The sequence below is a fragment of the Mustelus asterias genome, chromosome 3 (assembly GCF_964213995.1).
Source record: "Mustelus asterias chromosome 3, sMusAst1.hap1.1, whole genome shotgun sequence".
Lineage (NCBI taxonomy): Eukaryota > Metazoa > Chordata > Chondrichthyes > Carcharhiniformes > Triakidae > Mustelus > Mustelus asterias.
Window position 1 is genome coordinate 62,298,634 of NC_135803.1, and position 15,224 is coordinate 62,313,857.

Consider the following 15,224-nt stretch of genomic DNA (forward strand, 5'->3'; position numbering starts at 1 on the left):
CAGGGCATTGGTGAGGCCGCAGCTGGAATACTGTGTGCAGTATTGGTCCCCTTATTTGCGGAAGGATATATTGGCCTTGGAGGGAGTGCAGAGAAGATTCACCAGGTTGATACCAGAGATGAGGGGTGTTGATTATGAGGAGAGACTGAGCAGATTGGGTTTGTATTCGTTGGAATTTAGAAGGCTGAAGGGGGATCTTATAGAGACCTATAAGATAATGAAGGGGCTGGATAGGGTAGAGATGGAGAGATTCTCTCCACTTAGAAAGGAAACTAGAACTAGAGGGCACAGCCTCAAAATAAAGGGGGGTCAGTTTAGGACAGAGTTGAGGAGGAACTTCTTCTCTCAGAGGGTGGTGAATCTCTGGAATTCTCTGCCCACTGAAGTGGTGGAGGCTACCTCGTTGAATATGTTTAAATCACGGATAGATGGATTCCTGATCGGTAAGGGAATTAGGGGTTATAGGGATCAGACGGGTAAGTGGAACTGATCCACTTCAGATCAGCCATGATCTTATTGAATGGCGGGGCAGACTCGAGGGGCTCCTGCTCCTATTTCTTATGTTCTTACCTGATACGCTGCAGGAAAGGATGTCCCAAGGCATGGTACATTGGGGAGACCATGCAGATGCTATGACAACGGATGAATGAACACCGCTCGACAATTACCAGGCAGGAGTGTTCTCTTCCGGTTGGGGATCACTTCAGCAGTCATGGGCATTCGCCTCTGATCTTCGGGTAAGCGTTCTCCAAGGCGGCCTTCATGACACACGACAACGCAGAATCGCTGAGCAGAAACTGATAGCCAAGTTCCGCACACATGAGGACGGCCTCAACCGGGATCTTGGGTTCATTTCACACTATCTGTAGCCCCCACAACTTGCCGGGGCTTGCAAAATCTCACTAACGGTCCAGGCTGGAGACAATACACATCTCTTTAACCTGTGCTTAACCCTCTCTCCACTCACATTGTCTGTACCTTTAAGACTTGATTACCTGTAAAGATTCGCACTCCAACCATTATCTTGTAAATTGAGTTTGTGTCTTTATATGCCCTGTTTGTGAACACAGCTCCCACTCACCTGATGAAGGAGCAGCGCTCCAAACTTTTGTGGCTTGAGCTACCAAATAAACCTGTTGGACTTTACCCTGGTGTTGTGAGACTTCTTACTGTGCTTACCACAGTCCAACACCGGCATCTCCACATCACAGGTAGCAATACCCACTGATGGCTCACTAAGTCATAGCACAGAAGGATCAAATTTCAGGAGTGCTTCCTCTGCCACTATGTTGGTTTTCCCCCCAATACAAAATGTGGTCATATCAAGCTTCAAATCACTAAGTTATGAGGAAGGAGCTAAACAAATGTACTAGATAGACATACTCATGTAAAATAATCTGTTTGCAGGAATGGTGAAAAGCAATAATAATCTTCTCTGCAATTGGTACTATGTGGTAAATGGCTTATTGTATCTCCAGGGTTTTGCTGATCGGGTGGCTCACCTCGGTCATATTCTCCTTGGTGACTCTGCACCTCCTTAATTACTATTTTTTTCATTCACATTCCATTTTCAAATATATTTGTGGCCAATATTTATCCCTCAACTAAATGCAGATTAGCTGGTATAATCATATTGCTGCCTATGGGATCTTGCTGTGGGAAAATTGGCTGCTGCATTTCGTATATTAGTTACAAAATTTCAAAAGTATTTAATTGGCTGCAAAGCACCTTGGGACTTCCTGAGGTCATGGAAGGTGATATATCAATGCAAGTCTCTCTCTCTCTTTAGATACGATTAGGTAGCTGATGGTTCAAGAAGACCATTTGCCGAGCATTGTATCCTGTGTCAGGATAAAAATTTTATCCCTTTTTTAGGACCAGCTAGCATTTTTGAAGAAAAGGAATACGGCGCATGGTGCAGATGCTGATAATGAAATTCTCAGATTCATTTTATGTTCTCATCTTCAAACTTGCATCAGGTAATTCATGTTTATTGTGACAACCCAATGCTTACTGAATATTTTATGCGTGTCAAGCTAACACTGACCTCAAAGAGTAAACTCCCTGTCTGTTGAAACATATTCACCATTTAAGCCTGAAGAATGTGGGAGCTGTTTGGAAAATAAAAGGTCAGCAGTCACACCACTCTCCCAATGTCCATTGTGTACTGTTGGGGTTGACACTGCTCAGTTCACCAGCACAGGGAGAGTTTCAAACTCAACTTCAGCAAACACTTCTATCTCTCAGTGAGCCAACAACCCCCACAGTGACTTTGGTTAGTTGTCAGATTAACATAGATTTTTTGGTTACCATATCTTGGCATGTAAATAGTAAGTGGGTTGGAAGAGGTAGGGTGTGTCCTATTAGGGACAAGTGATTTGTGAGATATCCTGAGAGGTGCATGGCAAGGAAGGTGTTTGCTAAGGAAGAGAATGTTGACAAAATATAAATAGAAGTTGAGACTGTAGAGGGATGGAGTGAAACTTAATAGGAAGAATGTAGCGGAAAGACTGGTATGCAGAGAGTGGATAAGTCACCTAATTTGGATGGCTTGTATCCCAGGTTATGAAGCAAAGTGGGGCTGAAGATAGTTTAAGGGTTATGCCAGAATCTTTCAAACTTCTCTAGATATGGGGGCGGTGCCAAAAGGATTGGAAAGTGGCAAATGTGACATTCTTGTTTGAGAAAGGATGTAAGGGAATTCCGAGGAACTGTGGGTGGGTGGATCAGCGCTTTTAGAAACATAGTCCCGAGGTATACAGCCCTCGGGTGGTGAGGGTCATGCCTGGGCACTAGCCTGAGCAGTGCCAGGTTGGAAGTGTCAGGGTAGCACTACCAGGGCTGGCCCTCTGGGGATCCTCTTTGGGGAGGAGTTCCCTTTATGTGTGGTGGGGTGCCTAATCCTGTGAGAGGGGTGGATGCATGGGATGGGGGTAGTGCCTCGATACCTGGGAGGGGGCAGGATGCCTGAGAGGAGGGAAATGCCGGGATACTTGTGGTTGGGGGGAAGAATGCTTGACAAAGGGGGCAGTGCCCAATGCTGGGGTGGGATGCCCCTATTCTTGTGTGGTTTGAGGGTGGGAAATGCCCTGATGCTAAAGTGGTGGTGGGGGATGGGGAAGAGGTGCCTTGATGCTTGCGTGGGGGGCTGGGAATGCGGGAGAGGGGGGGATGCGCCAATACTTACATGGTAGTTGGGGAGAGATGTCCTGATGCTTACATGCAGTGGGGGCGGGGGTGCCCTGATGCTTGTTGGGGGGGGTCCTCCATGTCCACGGGAGGAGTTTATTGCTAACACTGGTTGAGGCACCCTTTAAAGATGGTGCCTAGATCTCTGCGAAGCCGGCATAAACCATGCTCCCAGATACCCTGTGCACTGAGTGGCAGAAAATCTGGACAGCAAACATGGCTGTACATCTGGAGAGATACGCAGCAGTTTTCAGCCTGAACCTGACACTGCCAAATGTGGGGAAAATTCCACCCAGTGACATTCTCCAAGACTCAGCTCGTGTTCTGTTGCTTTTTCTTTATTTAAGTGAGTTAGATGTTGAAATAGAGTAAAATTTCACAAGTTGCCAATAATACTAAATTTGGAGGAATGGTAAATAGTGAGTTTTCGCGAAAACTGGGTTTTCGCCTCTCCCTGGAGATCACATGGTCTGGAATGGGGGGGTGGGGGTGAGTTAATAGGTTGTAATGAACAAAGCATCGTAGCTGTGAGGGACAGCTCGGTGGATAGGATATTGGTATGTAGATAGGCTGGAAAATTGGGCGGGGATCCTGGATTCAGGATTCAATCCTGGACCGGGGAGCGGCGCGGGCTTGGAGGGCCGAAGGGCCTGTTCCTGTGCTGTATTGTTCTTTGTTCTTTGTTCTTTGAGGATGAATGCCAATTGGCTGAAAGGGAACATAGACAGATGAGCATAATGGCAGACAAAAGGCAAATGGAATTTAATGCAGAGAAATGTGAGGGACAATAGAGGCTTAATGGCATGGTTCTCAAAAACATGCAGGAACTGAGGGATCCGGGGGGGGGTTCCTGTGCTTAGATCTTTGAAGGTGTCAGAACCTACTGAGATAGTGGTTAGCAAGCATATTGGATCTCTGGTTTCATAAATAGAAGTATTGACCACAAAACTATGGAGGTTATCCTGAACCTTTACAAAGCTCGGGGTTGTCCACAACTGGAGTATTGCACCCAACTCATAGTCACCAACCTTAAGACATGAAGGTCCTTGAGTATGCAGAGAACATTTACCAGAACGGTTCTAGGGATGAAGGATGTTATCTACAACATTAGGTTGGTGATGGCGAAGTTGTTCCCCTTGATGCAAAGGAAATTATTCCCATCAGTTGATGACACCAGGACTAGGGGACACAGATTTAAAGTTTTGGGCAAAAAATACAGGCAGGATGTTAAGACGACTTGTTATGTGACGATGATAATGACCTGGAACCCGCTGCCTCAGAGGGAGATTGGAGTGGAAGTAATCAGTGATTTCAAAAGAAAATTGGAAAGGCAGTTGTCCAAAATAAATTTACAGGGCTATGGGATAGAATAGGAACCATTGTAGGTCCCCTTAACAGTTGTATAATTTATTTAACAGTGTGGGCCTTTCTTCACCTTCATGGACCACATAATTTTATAACAAAACACAATTAACCTTTTTTGAAAGGCGTCCTGGCAAGGTGTTACATACAGAAAATGTGTTCCACGGGTACAAATGTACATATCTTTCAGCTATAACTAGGTGTAAACTGACTGAATTGCTCTACAGAGAGCCAGCATGGACAAAACTGGGCCAAAAGGCCTCCCTCTGTGCTGTAATGACGATTTAGAACTACTGAGTCCAACACAGAGCATCAAAGCTATCTAATCTTCCATCTCTTGGTATTTTGACTTGAGCAGTAAAATCTTGGGTGGGATTTTCTGGTCCCCCCCGCCCCCCCCCCCCCCCCCCCCCCCCGCCCCCCCCCACCACCACCCCCAGAGTGTTTTCCAGCAGTGGAGGTGGCTTCTGAATGGCCCCCAACAGGACTTTTGGTCCTGCCGATGTCTATGATGTTTTGTGTGGCTTGTCCCAATCCACAGTTGGAGAGCCATGGGGCTGGGGTGGGGGGGTGGGGGGTGCTTGCCTTTGGTGGAACTGGAAGATCCCGTCGGCGGAAAGGACTAAAATTCCACCCACTAGTGGAATTTTCCACCAGTGGGATTTTCTGCTCCTGCTGAAGTCAATGGTAGATAACAGGGATCCTGTGGATGTGATCTATCTGGACTTCCAGAAGGCATTTGGTAAGGTGCCACACAAGAGACTGATCCAGAAGATTAGATCCCAAGGGGTTGGGGTAAATTTGTGACTTGGATTGAGGATTGGCTGACTGATAGAAAGCAGAGGGTTGGGATAAATGGGTCCTTCTCCAGTTGGCAATCTGTAACTAGTGGGGTCCCGCAGGATTCAGGTCTCGGACCACAACTTTTCACAATCTATATCAATGATCTACAAGCAGGACAGAGTGTAACAGAACAAAGTTTACTGATGACATGAAAATAGGTGGGAAAACAGGCTGTGATGAGGAGATAAAATGTTTATAAATGGATATTGACAGGCTAGGGAAATGGGCCAGAATCTGGCAGATGGAGTTTAACGTGGATAAATGCGAGGTTATCCATTTTGGCCAGAAAAATAAAAGAGCAAATCACCATTTAAATGGGAAACAGAATCTAAAGGCATCTGTGCAGAGGGATCTGGGTGTCTTTGTGCTTGAGTCTCAAAGTGGGTATGCAGATGCGGAATGTTATAAGGAAGGCAAATGGAATCTTGGCATTTATTGCAAAGGGTTCTAGAGTATGAAGTAGAGAAGTGTTGTTACAATTGTATAAGGCATTGGTGAGACCACTTGGAGTATTATGTTCAGTTTTGGTAACCTTCTTTGATGAAGGATTTGGTGGCACTGGACGTGGTTCAGAAGACATTCACCAGATTGATTCCAAGTTTGAAGGAACTGTCATATCAGGAGTGGCTGAGTAGCTTGGGCTTGTACCCGCTGGAGTACAGAAGAATGAGGGGAGATTTGTTTGAGATATATAAATTAATCAACGGGATTGATAAAGTAAATGTTAACCAAATGGTCCCTGTTCTAGAACAGTCTAGAACAAGAGGTCATAGTTGTAGAGAAAGAGGAGAGAAGTTCAAGACCGAGATAAGGAGCAGCTACTTCTCGAGGATTGTGAATCTATGAAACTCACGGCCCCAGAGTGCAGTGGATGCAGAATCAATCAATAGAGTAAAAAAAAAAGAGATAAATATTTGGTCAAAAGCGGGACAAAGGGTATGGGGAAAAGGCAGAGAAGTGGCGTTAGGATAAGATGGGGATCAGCCATGATCCTATAGAATGGCAGAGCAGGCTCGAGGGGCCGAATTGCCGACTCTCGCTCCTAATTCCTATGTTCCTCATGGACTTTTGAATGGTTTGCTGCATTGTCCAGTACCTCCCAGATAGGGCCTTAAAAATTCAGCCCAATACTTGCGTTTCCCTCAACCCTCACTCGTCATGAGTTCATAATACTGTTTATTGTTTTCAGACCTTGAAACACTAATTTGATTTGTGCAATGTATGTTTGTCTTTTTCAGTATTCCATCTGTTTGTAGAGAGTGGAGAAGCATTACTCGCCAGACCCGATATCATCACTAACACCCCTGTCGGAGAACAGGTCCAGTTCCCTATACAGTACAATGGTACTGATCAATATGACATAACATTTAGATTGAAATTTCCGGTGCGCTTTAAGATTTTAACATGGAAATCCAATAGTCCACAAAGGCTGCACTTTGTCCACCCACTGTATCAGCACAGTGTTGGAATTTACAGTGATTTGGTGGTGCTGAATGATGTACATGTTAATGACACTGGCGAATATGAAATACAGATTGACTACTATGGGATAGAACTGAAAAACCGTGATGAAAGTACTTTCAGGATGCAAGTATTTGGTGAGTATTTAAAATGGAACTTCTGTTAATGTTGCAGCTTGTAGCATTGCAACATCAGAAAATCAGATTTTTCATTGAAGCTTAAGACATATCATGTTGGAAACTGCATTTGCTCATCTTTAAACTACATGTGACTCCCCAACCACAGCAATGTGGGTGGCTCTGAAGCCATTCAGTTCAATTGAGGATGGACAATACATGCTGGCCCTGCCAACCTTGCTCACGTCCCCTGAATGAATGAAAACAGCTAAGTAGAATGGAGCAAGGTTTACCTTTATAGCAGAAATGCAGGACACACATTTTGCTTCGACTTACTTTTGCGAATGGTATTAGTTTTATCATTAATCCCCTCCAAGTTCACTGAAGTAGGTTTCAGAGCAGACCAGTTAGTAAGATTTCAGTTCATTTATACAAACCTAATGAATGTTGACATAGCCACCAAACAATTCTGAATAAGAGTGTATAACATGTGAAAACAAATACACCAACTAGTTAAAAGTTAACTTCAAAGTTAAAAGCAGTATTTTCTGTTACTGCTGTTTGCATAAAATGTGAATTAATATTTTAAAATGTCAGGTCCCGCAATTTGAATCATTCCTCACTCATTGGAAAAATGACTGAGAATTTCCTGCAGTCCACATGATAGGCTGTAAAATTTCACCAGAATTTCAGTGGCTCATTATTTTTACACATGTAAATAGAGTTTCTTCCAAATCTCCGACAAAGTTTTGGCTGCAGAATGAGAGAGGATCCAACAGAATTTAGGGGGAATTGACAGTCAAAGAACAAAGAACAATACAGCACAGGAACAGGCCCTTCGGCCCTCCAAGCCCGTGCCACTCCCTGGTCCAAATTAGACCATTCTTTTGTATCCCTCCATTCCCACTCCATTCATATGGCTATCTAAATAAGTCTTAAATGTTCCCAGTGTGTCCGCCTCCACCACCTTGCCTGGCAGCGCATTCCAGGCCCCCACCACCCTCTGTGTAAAATATGTCCTTCTGATATCTGTGTTAAACCTCCCCCCCTTCACCTTGAACCTATGACCCCTCGTGAACGTCACCACCGACCTGGGGAAAAGCTTCCCACCGTTCACCCTATCTATGCCTTTCATAATTTTATACACCTCTATTAAGTCTCCCCGCATCCTCCGTCTTTCCAGGGAGAACAACCCCAGTTTACCCAATCTCTCCTCATAACTAAGCCCCTCCATACCAGGCAACATCCTGGTAAACCTCCTCTGTACTCTCTCCAAAGCCTCCACGTCCTTCTGGTAGTGTGGCGACCAGAACTGGATGCAGTATTCCAAATGCGGCTGAACCAACGTTCTATACATCTGCAACATCAGACCCCAACTTTTATACTCTATGCCCTGTCCTATAAAGGCAAGCAAGCCATATGCCTTCTTCACCACCTTCTCCACCTGTGACGTCACCTTCAAGGATCTGTGGACTTGCACACCCAGGTCCCTCTGCGTATCTACACCCTTTATGGTTCTGCCATTTATCGCATAGCTCCTCCCGACATTATTTCTACCAAAATGCATCACTTCGCATTTATCAGGATTGAACTCCATCTGCCATTTCTTTGCCCAAATTTCCAGTCCATCTATATCCGGGCGGCACGGTAGCACAGTGGTTAGCACTGCTGCTTCACAGCTCCAGGGTCCCGGGTTCGATTCCCGGCTCAGGTCACTGTCTGTGTGGAGTTTGCACATTCTCCTCGTGTCTGCGTGGGTTTCCTCCGGGTGCTCCGGTTTCCTCCCACAGTCCAAAGATGTGCGGGTTAGGTTGATTGGCCAGGTTAAAAATTGCCCCTCAGAGTCCTGAGATGCATAGGTTAGAGGGATTAGCGGGTAAATATGTGGGGGTAGGGCCTGGGTGGGATTGTGGTTGGTGCAGACTCGATGGGCCGAATGGCCTCCTTCTGCACTGTAGGGATTCTATGATTTCTATATCCATCTGTAGCTTCTGACAATGCTCCTCACTGTCTGCAAGTCCTGCCAATTTTGTGTTGTCCGCAAACTTACTGATCAGCCCAGTTACACCTTCTTCCAGATCGTTTATATAAATCACAAACAGCAGAGGTCCCAATACAAAGCCCTACGGAACACCACTAGTCACAGGCCTCCAGCCGGAAAAAGACCCTTCCACTACCACCCTCTGTCTTCTGTGACCAAGCCAGTTCTCCACCCATCTCGCCACCTCCCCCTTTATCCCATGAGATCCAATCTTTTTCACCAGCCTACCATGAGGGACTTTGTCAAACGCTTTACTAAAGTCCATATAGACGACATCCACGGCCCTTCCCTCGTCAACCATTCTGGTCACTTCTTCAAAAAACTCCACTAGGTTAGTGAGGCATGACCTCCCTCTCACAAAACCATGCTGACTATCGTTAATGAGTTTATTCCTTTCTAAATGCGCATACATCCTATCTCTGGCAACATGTCACCAAGAAATCCACTGTATTTCACAAAATCCATAAACTCGACACAATTATGAAGCACAAACATGTAAATATCAGGACTTTTATTATATTGGAACTTAAGGCGTTAACATCAGTCTGTTTAAAATACAAAACAAAATGGAGATACTTGCATTTGTATTCTGGTTTATTACATCACTTAGAAATTCTCACAGAGCATCATATTGAATGAATTATTCAAAAGTGCAATGACTATGTTGTGTGGGTTAATTATTATCTGTCTATTTCAGAACCAGTTTCCCAGCCTGTGACAGCGATTCTTGGTGACTGTGTGAATTCATCAAATATCACTTTAAGATGCTCTGTGTCCAAAGGAACAAATTACTTGATTCACTGGGAAAAGGTGTCCATGTCCGGAGTTCTCAGTGAGACATATGATGTGACAGTGCTTGTGATAGACTGTGTTACTGAAGTACAGCAACAATCATACAGATGTACAGCAGCAAACCCAGTCAGTAATGCAACCAGTGACCCAGTGACTGTCGACTTAAGTAACAGAGCTAATCCCAATGGTGAGAAATTGGAAAATAATCTGTACAGTACTACTACAACAACAACTCTTTCCTTCACATGAATTCAGCTGAGAACATGGAAAGATGAGTGAATTCATGTATATCTGTCCTGAATACAACTGCAAAATCTGTCCTTCTCTCAGTGGGGGTTTCAGGGAATGTTCACCTTATTGAAAGATGTATCTAACTGCAGTGGGACAATGAAGGAAAACCCAGCTTGTTATTGCTTCATTCACAAATCCTTCAGATCTTACTGATTAGTCACCATGTTAAAGTTTGTACTAATTATCTTCAAAAATAACCAAGTACAATATGACAATAAAATAGTTCATAGATCCATTCAGAACTGATATTTAAACATGTCCCTTTCCTTTAAATGTCATGCAGTTCATTTTTTGAGCTGTTTGTGTGCCATGTAAATCTTCAAGATGTTAACGGGAATTGATAGGTTCGACAGGGAACAATTCTTTCTGCTGGTTGGGGAATTTCGGAATGAATGACATTCCATAAAAATTAGAGCCATCCTTTCCAGTTAAGAAGTTAAGAAACGCTTTACACACAAAGAATGGTGGTTGTTTTGAACTCTTTTCCCGACAGCATTGGATGATAAGTCAATTGCTAATTTTAAATTGTTGGTTGAAAACATTCTGCAACCAAAATGTATGAAGGGATGTGGGGCAAATGTGGACATATAGAATAAGGTCACAGAATTTTAACATTTCAGAAAAACTTGGACAGGTACATGGATGCGAGGGGTGTGGAGGGATATGGTCCAGGTGCAGGTCAGTGGGACTCGGCAGAAAAATGGTTCGGCACAGCCAAGAGGGGCCAAAAGGCCTGTTTCTGTGCTGTAATGTTCTATGGTTCTATGGTTCGATCGGCCAGGATCTCATTTAATGGTAGAAAAGGATCAAGGGCCTATTCCTGTTCCTGTGTCATCATAATTTCAAAACTCAAAGTTCATTTAAGGCAGAAATTTAAACTGTTCAAAGTATATCAAATTGAATTAGTAGCTCAGGGAACAAAGGGAGAATTCACTTACCCTGATTCAGAGCAACGTGCTGTTGACATTGCTCAACAATCTTTCTCCAGACCATTTTGTTCAATACAATTCAGGTGCAAAGGGATGGCCCATGAACTTTTTGATATGTAATTTTATGACCGTGAATTGTTTCCAACTTCAAAAACATTTGCCTGAATTATTTAATCTAATTTTATCCATAATGCCTCACAAGTCAGTTTATCTGGTCTATGAAAGGTAAATTGACAGAAATATATGGGATATATTGTAATAGACAGAAAATTCAAACATCTCTTCCTTTTTCATTGTTGAATTGTGGTTTTACAAAGGTTTCAGTACAAGGTCCTGTCAGTGTTACTGTGCCTTAGCTGTGAATCTTCCCTCCTCTTCTGGCTGGCATAGTTTGTGTGCATTATAGGCAGTTTCTGTTCTCATATCACATTCTAACCAATGTTCAACCTGTCCTCACAATTTTTAGCACCTTCCTTGAGAAAACAGCCAGGGAATAGTTTGCAAGTTGTGACAAGAATACCCTTTCGTCCCTGGATAGAGGGATATGGTCCATGCAGTTGCCTTTCTCTCCCTCTAGTTTGCCCTATCCTTTTCCCTCAGTCTTGGCTGAGGCCCTCACTAAAAGGTTAGAACTCTGCCTCTCTTCAATGCTGCCTGCCTCTTTTACACTGCAGAGCTGGTTTTGCTGAACAAGAGCAGAAAATTCCCCTGCTGGTGAGGATCCCAGCACTGCACTCATTCCCTGCCCCCCACCCGAATCCCACATGAAGATATTTTTACATCTCAGCACGAAGGAATGTTCCAATAATTTCCTCTGCTCACCCACGAATGAAGGTAGTTTTTTGCTTCACCTGTCCTCTGTGTCTCTAACCCTGCTTGGCAGCTCTGGATTAACAGTGAGCAATGCAATGGGTGATCAAGCAGTGATTTTGTAGAAAGTATGCTGTGATTTTTTTCCCGGGAGTTAACGGTGTGTATTGATAAAATGAAATGCAATGAGTGTTGAGTTTATCCATTTTGACAAGGTGCCATGCAGGAAATAAAATGAAGGCAAATTGAATTAAAAGCTGGTAGCTCAAATATCAAGTTGGACGAAGGAGACAGAATGAAAAGTCATGTTAATATATTTTTCAAACTGAAGGATCAATCCATTTGACAACAGAGCTTTTTTATGTCAACAGTTGAAGACAAGGAAAAAAATAAGGAAAATGGTTACCTTTTAAAAATGGAAGTCAAGTTGACAAAACTACTTCTTAAAGAAAAAACAAATGGCTCCTAGGTATTATATATGTGATAAATGCAAAGTACAGTGGATGTTGGAATCTGAAACAGAAACAGAAAATGCTGGAAAATCTCAGCAGGTCTGACAGCATCTGTGGAGAGAGAATAGAGCCAATGTTTCGAGTCTGGGTGATTCATCATCAGAGCTGATCTGGCAGAGTAAAATCAGAGCTCTTGACGAAGGTTCAACCTGACTTAAAACATTTGACTCTTTTCCCTCTCCACAGATGCTGTCAGAATTGCTGAAATTTTCCAGCATTTCCTGTTTTTGTATTATCAATATGTGTAGAGGACACATAAACAACTGGGATCATTTCAATCGCTGTTCGGACCAATGTTAGAATACTGAGTCAGTTTGTGCACCTTGCTTTAGGAAAGGTAACAAGGGGGCTGACTTGGCAAAAAAAAGTCAAAATTATGATGGATTTCGATGTGAAATCAGGAATAAACATTTCCACTCATCAGTAAGCACATTTATTTATTATCAATAGTAAAGTCAGAGATTAGAAGATTTATTTTTATGCAGTGGGTGTGTAATGATGTGCATTTCCTCACCAGAAACAGTGATGAGAACAGAATCCATAAAGCCTTTCAAAAGGGAAGTGATTGGAAAGAAACATGTCGAAGTGTAACGGGAGTAAAGCTCTCGAGAGCTGGCACAATGAGTATGAGCTGGATTGTCACCTTCCATTTCATAAAATTCTGTTCATTTATTTTAGGTGAAAGAAACAATTTGATGCTCCTGATTCCTGTGGCGACAACAATTTTGGTTTTAACCGTTGTGTACCTTTACATGGTTCATTGTAAAAGCGGTAAGTATTACATTTCGAATCAGGATAAAAATCAAAACAAAAATACAGACACTGCTGAACAGTGATCTGTTACTTCATTATCTGACACTGTTTGTGGACAAACTGGATGCTTTTACTTGAAGAATGTTTATCAATTAAAAGAGCGATAGCATTTATCAACCGATTGGAAAAAAAAGCAGGAAGAGATTATTAAGTCAGGAATGTTTTTTCTCAGCAATATTCTAACACATACAGCAGAATTCTACCGCCTCACCTGCCATTGGATTGGAGTAGGCGAAGCGCGGACAATGGAAATATCCATTGACCTCGGGTGGGAATTTCTGATCGCGCTTGAGTGAGGCCGTAAAGTCCCACCTATAATTTCTAACTACACAGAACATTAAATCACACCATTGAATTTAAGCATTTTAAAATAACTAGTTTTAAACTTAATGGTTCTGGCTGAAATTACCTGATGTCATATACTTTTGCTTAGATGCATCATGTCTCTTACAAACGTGTCGGCGTTTTGATCTCTGACCAGCAGAATTAGGTGCAGCCCTGGTCAAACCACAGTGGGCTGTTCATTGTATTTATGGAGCATTCCTGCCTTGTAAACATATTCATTGATGTTCGTTACATGTTTTTCAGATAAACTGATAGAATCGTCATCCAGCAACATCGCTCTCGTGTGATTTGTTGTTCATCTCCTACAATTCACTCAGTGGAATGAATATATATTATACTTATTGTGGGAAGTGTTTGATGAGCAGATTGCAGTCCTGTTGTGTTATCAGTAGCTTTCTGTATTATTGCAACATAAGTGCTCAAGAATTTCAGGTGGAAAATTGCTAATTAATTTCATATGATAGTTAGCAACAAGTGTCACCGGCTTCATAGAAGTTTCATAGAATCCGTACAGTGCAGAAAAAGGCCATCCAGTCTGCACTGACTCTTCAAAAGAGCATCCCACCCAAGGCCCATCCTCCACCCTATCCTAGTAAACCCATGCATTTACCATAGTTAATCCACCTAACCTACACACCTTTAGACACTAAGGAACAGTTTGGCATCGCCAATCCATCTGACCTGCGCATCTTTGGACTGTTGGAGAAAACCAGAGAATGTGCAACACCCAAGGCTGGAATTGAACCTGGATCCTTGGCACTGTGAGGCAGCAGTGCTAACCACTGGTGCAGAATTTCAGAGAAATTATAACACACACACTCCATTTGTCCAAACAAACCTTTCCAATGTTTCTGCTGCAAACAGATCTCCTCCCACCCAACTTCATTTCCCCTTCCTGATGTAAGCTTGTGTTTCTTTCTCCATCATATACTTACCTAGTTTCCTCTTAAATGTGTCTGTGCTATTGTCAACAGCAGCTTTCACATTCTCACTCCCGAGGAGTTCAAAATATCCAGTTGGCTTCTTATTAAGCTGCTGTTGAGATCAGAAACCCCAAAGTATATTATGAAGTGGGACTAGACCCCAACTATTTGTTATTTTGTCATTAATGTGAGGATAAGGCAGTTCACTCCAGGCATGAATCTATTGATACACTTGGAAGCTTTTCTCAAAACAAACTTTATTTAACAATACAGTTTAACTATAATGAATGAATTAACTTAACATTTACCAGTTGAACAACACTAAATGTGACAAGAAAGAGTTCTCAACTTCTAACCTATCTCTGAGTTCTAATTCAAGCTTACAAGAAACATGATAACAATACATTTCTTAAAGGCGCAGCATCATCACACTGCCTTGTGGTAGATTTATTTTCATTTGATACTTATTCTAATTTATTAGCAGAAATATTCTTACGAGTTTGGGTCTGTCATTGATAGACAGTACTTTACATATTTGCATTTTCTTTCAGAAAGGCTCAACCTGCAACAGGAAATATGCACTTGAAACTAACATGAATGATCACCTGTCCCAACCATAGTGCCATAAATGTAATTCTCATTTCTGAATCTATTAAATTTTCCATAATCATCATTATTGTATTGATTTATTTTGCCTTTTTAGATGTGTATTTTTTTAATACTGTTTTATTACTTTTAATTGAAGGGCAGCTTGGTGGCACAATGGTAAGCATTACTGCCTCACAGTGCCAGGAACC

The 15,224-nt window shown here is 42.6% G+C and overlaps 1 protein-coding gene across 1 annotated transcript; it reads left to right on the forward strand.

Annotated features, from left to right (window-relative positions):
• The first annotated feature begins 1,912 nt into the window (after positions 1–1,912).
• LOC144491818 (SLAM family member 5-like) lies at positions 1,913–13,791 on the forward strand. The gene is made up of 5 exons (XM_078210112.1): positions 1,913–1,979; positions 6,633–6,992; positions 9,710–9,991; positions 13,025–13,117; positions 13,748–13,791. The coding sequence occupies exons 1-5, from the start codon at positions 1,913–1,915 to the stop codon at positions 13,789–13,791; spliced, it is 846 nt and encodes a 281-aa protein (XP_078066238.1).
• The last annotated feature ends 1,433 nt before the right edge of the window (positions 13,792–15,224 follow it).